Below are 13,282 nucleotides of genomic sequence, written 5' to 3' on the forward strand. Positions count from 1 at the left end.
ACACAGATCTGTATTACAGCACTTCTCAATTCAAGAAGTGTACCTAATCACAGCTAAATAGGAGTAGGTACATTAGCATGTTCTATGCCAAATAAATATCAAAATGCGAATTAAGGCTTAAGGCCTCATTCACTTTCTATTGACTTCAATGAACACAGAACTGACCCAAATATTTTCTGTTTCTTCCCTACTTGCTAGCCAAGAAGAAATCATTGCTTTTTGAGAAACAACTGGGTTTGGTTTGAGTTTTTTGGAAGCACTTCTATATTATCTGTTTAAAGGTGGAGACATTGGTCCCTGTTTTCCATACCCAGATAATTAAAATTAAAAATTGCTGACAGGGAGTTTGCAAACAAATGAAAGTGCAATATATACAATATATATATAGATGCAGTGTTATTAGATGTAACCTATTAAGTAAAATAGATCATTTTCTGACCAGCATCTATCTATAGACTACTTATTTTGTATATGATACAATGCACTTGATGAAAGATGATCAACAGGATGAGCCTTTACCTTGAATTTATTATGTATAGTGGGGAGGGGGGCAGGAGAAATATCTTACATAAAAGTCCAAGAAAAAAATGGAGAGTTGTAACTAAAAAAGATTAGTCATCTCTGTTCTTTCCCTTCCCTTTCCAAAACTGCCACTCACTGTACCACCATATTATTTGTCCAAATCAACAGAAAACAAGGCACTCCAATTTCAAAATTGAAACAGTATAAGACTTTCTGCAGTACCTATTAAAGATGAAATTCCTTGGCCAATCCAACTGAGAAACCTGTGCAGAGTGTATTTACTATACTAGTTCTGAAGTGCAGGAAGAATCTAGTTAAAAGAATCAACCACAAACTGCCACAAAGAAAACATCATAAAGCTACCATTTATACTAAAACATGTCTAGAAAGAAAAATGGCCATGATTTTAGGTAATTAGCTCTAAATCTGACTAGCAAAGGCACAGCAGCACAGAGCTCAGCAGTGCTACTGCAGATACATTCCATGGTTATCAGCTCACCCCCTGATAAGGCACCTACATTACTAAGCCAGAAAGACTGGTTAGCACAGTTCAGCAGTCCAGGTTACATCCACACCTTAGGTGAACATAAGACCATTTTCATCTCCTAAAAGCAAATATTTGACTTATTACTCATGCAGGCCTGAAGGTCATTTTCGTCCCAAAGCTACTCACTCTCATCTTCCTACACTCCAAAATCAAGTGAGCAGTGCTGGTGAAAGCAATGATCTAAAATGTAGCACTTTCAATTTACACAGACATAATAATACACGAACACATTTCAAACAGTTCAGAAATTCCTTCACTGACTTTTCAAAATTGTGTAAAAATATATTTCTCTGGATTTCTTTTAGTTGACCCCACTGTAAATAATTAACGTGAGTTGCTGCACAATCCTCACACACTGCAGTTCCTGGTTCTTTAACAACAACAGTAACACTGGCAGAGGTTGCACAACAGTCACTCACACACCCCCAGCAAAAATAAACACCTTTCCAAGATGAAGTGTGCCACTATTATTTAGTTCAGGGACAGTTCAAATTTAATATGAAGTGTGATGTGGCAGCTTGGCTTAATGTTCCAGTTAATTTTAACCAACTACAGTAAAGAAATCTGCAAGCACAACTCTTACCATAAATTTCTAAGAGGATAATAATATGCATAGCTTAAAAAACAGAATTCAAGACCTTAGAGACTTAGATTACCGTAAAATCACTTACTAAAAAATTAGCTGAAAGCACCCCTTTAATGCAAAGTTATGGTCCAAATAAAAAGGTAGGAGCTCTAATAATTCTGCATAAAGTGCAACATGTTGCAGATTAGTTCTCTCAAATTAATGTACAGTGAAATTTAGTTTTGATGTAACATTCCACAAATCAGTACGGACCAGACTATTAACATCAAGTTAACATAGGCAAAAATCTGATTTAAGAGAACAATATTATTTTAAACACATAATGATGAAAAGCAATGCTTCTGAGCTCATTTTCAATTCAACACTATACAAAAGTAGCTTGAATATTAAAACATAACTTTTTATAGCAGTCAAAAGCTCCATATTTATGCACAATTTTAACTTAGCAAAATTTTGAAAAAATGTAAAATTCTAATTTCACAATAAGAAACACTTATTACATTTTGCAGACCTACACAGGTTTTTTTACTACATTTATACAATTCTGCATGTCAGTTTGGTGCTAAAAAGGCATCTTTGCTACAATTTGTTTTACACTAAAATTCCCTATGCTGTTAAAAATAAATCAGTCAGAACAGATCACAGAAGGAAACAATATGTTGTTTATTCTTACTATGAAGGGGAAAAAGAACCAGCAAGTATTACCAAACATGATTGCATTACATAAAATATTGGAGTATATTTTGACCTATTAGCAACATGCAGATACACTTCACTTTTTTTCTAAATAATATGGCCAAATCAAGAAAGCCCAGAATTGAGTTGCAATTTCAAGTTCAACACTTTCTCAGGAACATTGTCCAACTAGTGAAGACTCCGTGTCCCGAGCACAGGATGCTTCTCTTTTGCAGCACTCCTGTTTTTCACAGATTTCATATGTAATACAGTAGCATTATCATAACAGTGTTTCACAATTTTAAACACACATTTCCTCTCATTTTTCAGAAGCATACCAGCCCCTTCCATTGATTCAACTACCTTTTTTTTACTTTGACTACTATTTGCAAGGTGCAAATTAGTTAACATAGTCCTATTTATAGTACAATAAAAGAAAGTTTATTTGCATGTCAAAGCTTCAATGACTTCACTCTAACAGGGGAACACCAACACAGATCTGCAATCCTCCTGCAGTCTCTTCCCTTCATCTGAATCATACCAAACAACTTTCAAATAAAAAGCAGAGATTTAGGTGTTAAGGAAGGGATTAATTCTTCCTTATTGTACTTTCAGTTCCTATTTCTCCTCCCTTCAGATTAAAAAACAGGACTGGAACAGATTTAACTGCACTTTTATGAAGGACTCTGGACCCATCTCTTTATTGATAAATTTAGCACAGGAGGGTAGATGTAACAGTCACCAATTTACTCAAATAAGGAACATGAATAATCCCTGAAAAAACAGGCAGCATTTACCTAAGTCTATTGCATTCACTCTGGAAAAAGGGGGAGAAGGAAATGCTCCGAGCATGGCATTGAATTAAAATCTGCTTCCTTAATCTGGAAAAAAACCACATTTCACAACATGGAAACATCAAGCAGTCAAGCAGCCTCTTGTTACATGAGACTGGGAAAGAGCACAGAGAGTCTGATTTTTACACTGTTATGCTCTTCTTTAAGAAGTAGCACACAACAAAAAAAATATCCAATACACAAAAAGCTAAATTTCATGTGTCCTTAAAAACTTAGCTCACTCATAATTCATCTTAGTACCATCTTCCCCTCGCTGGAAAGCACTCACTTCTTTTAACCTTCAACCATTACTGCATCTTCAATGTCTAAGAGGTTTTTTTTCTTACTGCAGCCCTCTAACAGGAACTGGTGCTGCAGGTGAACTACCATCTGTATCAAGCAGAGCAAAATAATTACCTTCCATCATTACAGATTAACATCCTGTAACATTTACCTTTTTGGAAAGACATCCCATTGCAATACACTGCAAACAAAGGAGTCAACAATTCACAGCCTCTTCTGCAGGGATGATCCCTGCCCATTTAGTCACTGTTTTACCATAGGTCAGTATTTATTTCTTCCAAGTGTAGTTTTTCACAAGTGATAACTTTTTCCCCTTCTCAACTTATTATGAACAGCACATGCACTCTCTTTTCAATTCCTTTCAGCCTTACCTCCCTTCATTTGACAAAGTTGCAACAGCTCCCACTGTTTATTTTATTTATAGGTTTAAAGTGCATTCTTAACACAACCTGAGAGCAAATACATTTAGTGTGCTAAAAACAACTTGGGGGAGATGATTGGTAGACTGATACAGGATATTTTCATTATAAATAAACAGATGTGTTTTGTATAATGTAAAGAGAACGTGGGTGACATTCAGACAACAAGCTCTTCACTTTTAATGTTAGCTAGAACACAAACAAGCATTCTTCATCAGGATGTGCAATTTAAGTCTTCATTGCAAGCACACACCAAGAGTTTATTCAAATTCTTAACATGAAAGATAAACCAAAAAATAGTACGGAATGAAAGATGAAAGTGAGTTCTGTGAAATCTACCATATTATTTAAGCTAAAAACTCTGTACTATTTTTGTTATCTATAAGACAGACTTAAATCAGTATACAAGTTATACTTCTTGAACACTGGTAAACAGGCTTTGAAAGGAGCTTGTTTTTTTGTTTGGTTTTTGTGCATTTCGTACAGACAAAGCATTCTTCCACTACACAGCCAGCAATACAAACCTAATAAAGTTAAGACTACGGCCATATAGGAACAAACTGCTGAGTGTGGGGAACTGTGCCTTCGTTCACACATTTGTCAAACTTATTCAAGTACCTTTTTTTTTTCTTATATTTAAATGCTTCAGGGCCCACTTTCCAATCTGAAAGGTTTTGCTGAACAGCTTCAAAGAGTTGATCCTGCAGTAATGCACCACTGCAAAGTCTGGGAGCTGTAGCCAATCTACTTCATTTTTTAAGCATGTGTGCACACTAACTTTAACATCAGCATAAAAAAGTCTGTATACACATGACCCAAAACTGAAACAGAACTAAAGACCACCTCTTGCTCAGTGAAGAGATCAAAACAAAGGAGGACACAAAGAGAATTGTTAATTTGTCAGACTCAATTGCTTATTCTAAAGCAAAATAAGCACTTCAGAGTTAGAGCAAAACATCAGATTTTTATCTCTTACCTCTCTGACTTCATGGAGTTGACCAGAACGTTGGCTCTTCGCCCTTCGAGCAGCTGCAGGTGATTTGTGATGTGTGATGGTCACAACGGTTGGCCCACTTTGGCTCAGGTGTTTCTGGCCACTGGGGGATGCAGAATTCCCTGTCCCAGGTGGCAGCAGAGATGAGCTTCTACTTCGTGAGGAGGAAATGTTCTAGAACAAGCAATGGGACGGTGATATTTTCACACAAGAAATAATTTACAATTCAGACTATAGATTTGTGTTCTAATTTCCTCAAAAACCTAAATCTGGAGGTGTAACTGATTTATTCTTTCTGAACCATCTGCATTGCTCAGCAGAGATGTTCTTGGAAACATTAAACTTACTGCCTTTGCTTCTTGGCTGGCCTGAAATTGGCCTTCGCAAACATCTTCACAACTTTTTACATAATAACACGCCGCTAACTTCTTAGAATCCTACTTTTTAGGAAAGCTTAGAAAGGATTTTGCAGATAGCGTATCAGCAATGCCAACACAAATAATTTTTATGAAACCGTTGACGTACAACTCACCAAACTGGTGCGAACAATAAGCAAGAAAAAAATCTTAAGGCTTTTGTCTGATGAACATCTGAAACAGTGTAACACTTGTTGTTTGCAACATCAGAGGACATACAACTTTGCCAAGGCACCACAATTAAACATTAACATTTAAAACAAGACATGGCTTAAAAATATCAACACACTTTGGAGTAAGCCTGGGATAAGCCCTATGTACAAAAAAGGCCAGAAATAAATCTCTCCAACAGTATCTGCAGTGTGAATACTTTTAACATGCAACCTACAAAATCAGTCAGAACATTCGAGAAGTTTTCTGTTATCAAACCATCTTGTCAGTGTTGCTGTCTCAGTCTGTTTTCTGCAGACCTCAAACACAACTTTTCCTGGAGGTCTGTATGACAGTAATTCCCAATCAAGCACAGACAGGCACTAGAGCACCATGGGACATCATGTATAAAAGTGCAAAACAGAAGGGCTTTTTCCTTTGAACTGTTGATTGCATCTGTAAAGTTAAAGCTGAAACAGGGTAGCTTTTAGCTCATGAAACACAAACCAGTTCAGAGAGTGGCATTTAGCAGCCCTTTAAGAGAGTGAAGTAAATACAGAGCCTCATGGGTGACATAATACCATTTCCCCTCTCCTATAGCCCCTGAGCAAGCACCATGGGGAGCTACAGCATCGCCGAGACTGTCCCCATCAGCGCTCCTGAGACGGCTGCACAGTGCACAGAAGTACTCCTTGGGTACCACCTCTCTCCTTATCCCTTACAGGTCAATTTTCACAAGTCGCAGTAATTTCATTAAAAGACTTTAAATCCAAGGTGGACAGGTTCCAACTAGCACTGGAATTAAAGTCAGGCCTCATGTTACCTCTGCACTGACTAAAGGGTGAGGCAGATTATCTGGCACTGCCAAGGAGGAAGAGAGAAGTAAATTACACAATTGCTCTGCCACACCCACACAAAACTAGACTTCAGACTTTCTGAGCTATTTGAGGGGTTTAAAAAAATGGGTTATCACATTGCCAGTGTGCAAAGAGCTGCTAATCTCACAGAAATAATTATTCCATTGGTCTGGACTTAACACTTACAAACACTTCCAAGAATGACAGTCTGACTGGTTTTGAAATGAATATATTCTTTTCTACCATGGCCAACAAGATTATAATAATAAACACTTGTTCAAAAATTATCCTTCCTGGCTGATAAATTACAATTGTATTGAAAGTGGATTTGACACTAAGGCAAAAAAGCAGCACAGGCTGTAATTTTTCAGAAGGGCACAGAAGGTTGTCAGGTGTAGGATTCATCTTCCATTTGAAAGAACACTGCTTAGACACAGCTACAATTAAGAGACAGAGGAAAAGGTATTCAGGCAAAAGAATGTGATGAGGGAAACTGGGTGTCACTGAATTTCCTTTTTTAGTACAAGTTTCACAGAAAAAGGGTATTCCTGATGTATATAGTAACAATATACTCTACTGATGTTGGTTTTTTAAACTGACTAGCATCAGAATACTTCTACACCAAATTTAGGACAAAGAGGAAGAACAACAAGTTCATTTCTTTCATCATAAAATCAACTTCCCTTCCAGATTAATAAAAAGGTATTTTGTTTTTAAAAGTAAATCTTTTGATAATCACTGACATTCTAATATTACGGAATCACAATATTAAAAATACTTGGCTTCTGCTTTCATAGAGCTAAATGGATCCTAAAACTCAGAATAAACAGCAGCAATGTCAAACAGTGAGCTTAGCCATTAGCTTTGCTTAAAAGAAAACAATATTCTGTGAGAAGTGAAGTTTTACTATGTTTTGATTTTCTTGGGGGAGAGCTTCAGATCTGCAGATAACAAAAGTTACAGAAAACAAATACAGAAAAATCCATGCACTGTTTCTGCTTAAATACAGGAAGGAACTCTAGAAAAAGAGTCAGCTTTCAGGAAAAAGCAGCTGCCAAAACAACCTCATTTAACCTGCACACTTTGAGAGACAGGTTCATAAATTGGAATGCACATATACTCTGAAGTCCATACCTGTATCATTGGCATTATTTGGCAGTGCAGGGCTATTTTTCCTCAAGACAGAATTTCAAACCACAGAGAACTCCCTGCAGCTGACCCGTGGATCACAGGCTGTCCTGCTACAGGGACAGGTAAACTCAAACCTCTACATACCTAAGTATGTAGCAAGGGCTGCCCATACCCACAGCCTGGTGTGCCTGACACTCGGGTCCACGCCTTGCCCTACAACAGAGATATGTGATCTTCAGGGAAAGACCACCTCTGCCAGTGAACCTCTCCTAGAGCCCTCTCCTTCTCTCAGCACAAGAGAGTTATCAATCCTATGCAGCTCATCCAGCCAGGAAGACTGGCAATCTTGAATTAGCACATCCAGCCACACTCTGTGCCATGTATCAGAGTCAAATACATTGGTCTGGGATCAGGTCCTACAAGTCTGTAAGCAAGCTGACCTCACCTCTTCCTTTTCTGTCCCTTTATACCCCTCATGCGTCTAGTGACCCAACCTTTCCAACCAACATGCCAAAAACCTCCATCAGCCCACATCGTCTAGCACCTCATTTGGGATTATTCTTTAGAGGACATGTGTAACACACAACCCTTAAATGAGCTCAGCACCAGGACCTCTGGCTACCCATGAAGCTATCTCGAGGCAAGGCCCCATGATAAACATAAAATTTCCAACTTACAACTTGCAAAAGCAGTCACACACAGAGTGCAGGTGAATGTTGGCAGGAGGCAGCTTTTACAACCACTCAAACCTTTTGAGGTTGGACTCCACTCCTGCACTGCCACAGAGAACAGCAGCAGAGCCCTGTGCCTGCTCCATCCACAGAGACGGGGGCGGCAGCAGCATCCCATTCCTTCTGACAGTTTCTTTCTGTCATTGTCAGAAGAGGAACTGCACACTCAGCCCCTCAGGCAGTTTTGAATTTTACAGCACATTGTCAACACCTATGTCCCAGCCAAATACTTGACTCCTCTTTCGCAGAATTTCTTCTGATTAGACACATGGAATGACAAGCATCCCTTCTGCACTGACACACAGCTGTGCAAAAAATCAAAATTTTCTATTTTTGTTAAAATTTTATAACTTACATGAAGTTTTCCACTGCTAAAAACACTCTAATTACACATCACACTACAACAGTCAAAGTCACTCTCACAGGAAATCAAAGCAATGACAGTAACTGATGGATCTTTATTCCTAATCCCCTGCTCTTTCCCCCAGGGCTGCTTGTATGACTGATCTGTCCCTCCAATCATTATCATATATCATTTCTTTGGTCTCATTGCTTTCTGGCTTGCAAATAAATAAATATAGTGCAAAATCTGATGAAAGGAAGACATAAGCTCTTCAACAATTAGTAATGCACGATTCCAATAATGAGTCAAGAAATTCCCAGGCTGAAGCATCCCAAAAGGATTACAAATATTCTTCCCTGAGGCTACACTTTACCACTGCTCCAACAGCTTGCGTGCTAACAAAATGAAACCAATGAAAGAATAGTAAAAATGCTAATAAAAGATTAATTTGTAACTTGCGTTCATCTTGGGTTTGTGACCTAAAGTTAGCTAAAGTATGCTTAGCTAACATAGATTTGGGTTAAGATTTTTATTTTAATACTGTCCAACCCCAAGATAAAAAAGCAGTATAATGAACACTTCCACTTGGATATCAAAACCCCTAACAATTAAAATAATGTAATTGTGTAACAGTAAGTTCCAACTGTAGCAATGTTTTCATGACTCATTCTCCCTGGAGATTGCTCTCCTCGTTCACAAAGCTGAAGTGTTTTTCACCATTTACCAGAGGCAAACAATTTTGTTTATTTTGGAAAGCAAATGCAATGTTCCAGAGATCAATAAAATAATTTCTGAAGTGAATTGTCATATCTGTTTATGGTTGATAATCATCATTTTCGCAGGCTCTGTGCCACAGATGTTTTCCTCAGAATAATAAATACTGAAATGACACTCCTTTACTCGTCTGCATACAAATAGCACAGAACCAATCCCTGCATGCAGCTTTGGAGCTATGAGAAGTCACACACTATCAAAAAGTAATTACAATTTTGAGACACCACCATTTAGGATTTTAATTCCCATCTACTTCTTTTCCAATGCATCCTAAGTAAATAAACACTGATAAAAGACAAATATGGACAGAGTTCTGTTTCATTTACATTATAATCAGTCACAAATATTAAAATGCAAATGGCTGAATCTACATAACATCCACACTTCAGCACTGGAAATGGACCAGCTTAGGGTATGTTTTGCACATTTCTGTCAAGCACCATCTATGGTACTAACTTTTCTGACAGAATATTACAGTGCTGCATCATCTTCAGTAAGGCAGTATGTGTCTTCTTTTTAAGCAAGAGACTGATAATCATTCCATCGTAAAATCTTTTCTTCATCAGGAATCATTCAAGCAAGCTCATATTCAGTCCTAAATGGATTTTCTTCCATTCCTGTAGAAGGATTTTAGAAACAGAGAGCTGGGAGCAACTCTTATCTTCATGCAGCTTCCAGAGGGAGGAAAAAGAGATCCCAAACACAGACCTATCTGCAGCCAAGCACTGCTTTCTTCTCAGCCTCACTACTGTAAGAATTTCAAAGCATGATTTAATTAGAAGTGCCATTCTTTGGTTGACTTCAATAGGTCAGTGATGAGAAGAGGAATCAAACAAGCACAGCAATGGAGGGAAGAGTGAAGCTCAAAAGGGAAGAGGTTTGATGTGTGTGAAAGAACCAAAACACTCACAAAGACTTGAAGTTTTCACTAAAGTGGCTTTATGAAAACAGTTATCATGCAGATGTTAAAAACAGCCAGTCAATAATCCACTTAGAATGTAAAAGTATTTCTTTGGCCAGTCATTAATAAGGCAAAAAGAAACCCAAAGATCTATGAGCTATGATACCTATTCTTTCAGCTGTTGAGGAAAATGATACATCTGCCTCAATGATTTGATAAAAGTGTTAACCTCAAACTTTCAGGCATTTCTGCAGGTGCTGTTTAAAACCAGCAGAGAACCAGAGATGGAGACACACATTCCTCAGTCAGCTGGTCAGAGCTAAGTCCTTTTTAGTAGGATGCCATTTTTACCGTTTCTGATGCCCAAATTAACACAGAACCAGAAACATGACAAAGCCCACACGAAGGGTGGCAGCAGAATGAAGGGAACTGGACTGCAATTTACAGCTGCAGGGATTCAGAAAATGAGTTCAGCTTAAAGATGAATGCACACCATCCAATTTTTAACAGCTATCTCACTGTGCAGCTCCAAACCAAAAGCTGGAACAAGGGAGAGTCCACCATCTTATTCTAGCACAGATCTAAACTGAGTTACAGTGTGAGCACAGTATAAGACTGAAGCTACTTCACAAGATAAAGGTTTCTGTTCTCTGTCACACTCCTGATATATATACACTGAGATATACAAGAGTTTCATACAAATCCAGCAACTGATCCACACGTTGGAATTCAGAGCTGTTATAAAAACCTGTGTGTTTGCTTTTAGTAGTGCTTTTACAGCCACCATCATTAACCAGTCAAGAAAAAAGGGTTAAGAAACAGAAGAACTAACCAACTTGTGTCAATTCATGGATACAAATTTATTCTTGGAAGCTACCACAAAAATTATGCATAAGCCTATTCCTTCTTGAAAGCATTTTATATCACTGAATTCAAATTTGACTAATGCTTTAATTAAAAATGCACAAAATATTCACTTAGAATAGTCTAAAAAAACCCAGCAATCCTATCCAGACAGAAGATTTCTCCCAAAACAGTGTGATTTGGCACTTTTGGAGGTTGAGCAATCTGTAATTAAGTGAAATGAGACTTCTATGGGAATACCAAGAACATTAAGACTGTCTGACAGCATGGGAATTATTTGCCAGAGAACACTATCCTTTTACTGCTCTTTTTATCATTAAGATGTAAAATTCAATTAAAACAAAGTCACAGACTTAGCTTGTGTTACATCCACTTGTTAGCTGTATAGCTCACCTTTGGACCATTCACTAGGATGCAACTAAATTTAATCATTAGTATAGAACGGGGGGTTTGATTTTTTTTCCCTAATCACTTCTCTGTTTCATTTCCTCCACAGCTCCAGTCCCCAACTGAAGCTTTAATGACAGCAAGGACAGCAAGCCATTCAGGAGCATTTTGAAGCAGGCAGTAGCTCTGAAAAAGGAAGGAAACTAGTGCTGATCTAGACCCAGTGCAGGAAGAAGGAATGCTCTCCTATGAATATTTCACAGGAACAGTAACACGGTTTCAGTTTTGAAAAACATCTTCCAAAGTATCACATTTTCCTGTGAATCTCCTTTCATTAATAGTTATTCAAGATTTTGACAAAAAAAAATCTTTTAAAGTGCATGTTTCCCCTCCCATACCAATAACCACTATACTAAAGTACCTTCATCTACAAGAGAAAAAAAAATCTTTAGGAAATGAAGCAGTTCTTGATTCTCTTACCTCATACCAGGCAGTGGTTTTTAAACAAGAAATTTTGAGGAAAAGAAAGAAAAGGAAAAAAAAGTAATAGAAATGCATTTTTTCTAGTTTCTAGAGTCTCTGTGAAGTAATCCCTTGTAATCGATCTCTGATCTCCAAAGTCTAATCATTGTAGCATTAAAGGAAAAAGCAGAAAGAAGTTTGAAAACTTATTTATAGATGAAACCCAAGTTAGCACTATATGCAAGTTAAAGTCAGGGAAAATATGCCTCCCAGTTAATACTCTAATGCTGAGAAAATAGGAGAGGGGAAAGGAAAAAACTAGATTGAAAAAGAGAGAAATCTTATCAAAAGAAAGGTTCCTGGGAACAGGTAAGTACAATGTTGCTTCAAGTACAGACCACTTCGGGAGTAAGGAGAGGCAACAGTGATTTGCCTGAAGCACATGAATTCCCAACATTTTATTTTCTGGACTGTTAAGTTTAAAAATACAGAAGATACAAATTTTCTACTTGCTCTGTAGCTTACAAAAGTAGAAAATTAAGAGTGCTTCACTAACAAACATTTCAAGTGAAATATAACCTAGTCTGATTTTAGATGTAGATTTGTACTGCATAACTAAGAAAAATATTTTAGTTTTCTTCAACATTTCTATTTTATACTCAGCGGATTCCAGCAAATTAAAATGTGTCTATACCAAAACGCATCTCACAATCAAAATGCATCTACTCTGCAGCTTCCTATGCCAAGTTTCTCTAACTCGTCATTTTCTAAGAAAAAATGCAAGAACTCTCTTTCTGCTGTCTAAAATAATCTTGCATTTAGTTCCTTGGTTACATATGTCCACTACCTCTCATTCAAGGAAATCTGTTTTCCTGCACTATGAGCCTATGAACCAGAGGAAAACCAGAGCAGCTGAAGGTCACCAAACAAGAGTACAAGAAATAGTCCAGAGAGATGCTCCCCATTATAAGCCCTTCTTGTTTCTAAAAGTTGTGTCTTAGATATTCTGTGACAGACTCTGTATTTAATAGCCTCCCACTCATTTAGTCAAGACTCTCTAAAAATATTTTGCCTTTCAAATACTTTTCAAATCTATATACACCTTGGCATCCAAAGCATCTCAAAATAACCTTCAGTTTTCATTCATGTCCTTTTATCTTTAACCATTTTTAGTTCATTGAGACTGTCCACACCAATATTATTATTAGCAGCTAGGAAATACTTTGTATTCAGTCACTGGAGAGCATTTACTAACACTGCAATTCCCTGACTTGCCCTTTCCCTTCCCATCATCAGAGAAAATTAGTAGTACAATGAAGTCAAATTTCATCACCGAGTTCATCCCGCACAGAAGAACAACAAATGTGATGAAAAGTGCTTTGCCCCA

The 13,282-nt window shown here is 37.5% G+C and overlaps 1 protein-coding gene across 1 annotated transcript in view; it reads right to left on the reverse strand.

The window, feature by feature from the left end:
• The window catches only part of OSBPL10 (oxysterol binding protein like 10), a 110,381-nt gene that overhangs the window by 63,593 nt on the left and 33,506 nt on the right, over window positions 1-13,282 (reverse strand). The window contains exon 4 of the mRNA XM_071561136.1: window positions 4,862-5,053. Within this exon, the coding sequence (XP_071417237.1) occupies window positions 4,862-5,053 (192 nt within the window). The remainder of the gene's footprint in view (window positions 1-4,861; window positions 5,054-13,282) is intronic.

The sequence above is a fragment of the Pithys albifrons genome, chromosome 7, assembly GCF_047495875.1.
Source record: "Pithys albifrons albifrons isolate INPA30051 chromosome 7, PitAlb_v1, whole genome shotgun sequence".
Taxonomy (NCBI): Eukaryota; Metazoa; Chordata; class Aves; order Passeriformes; family Thamnophilidae; genus Pithys; species Pithys albifrons.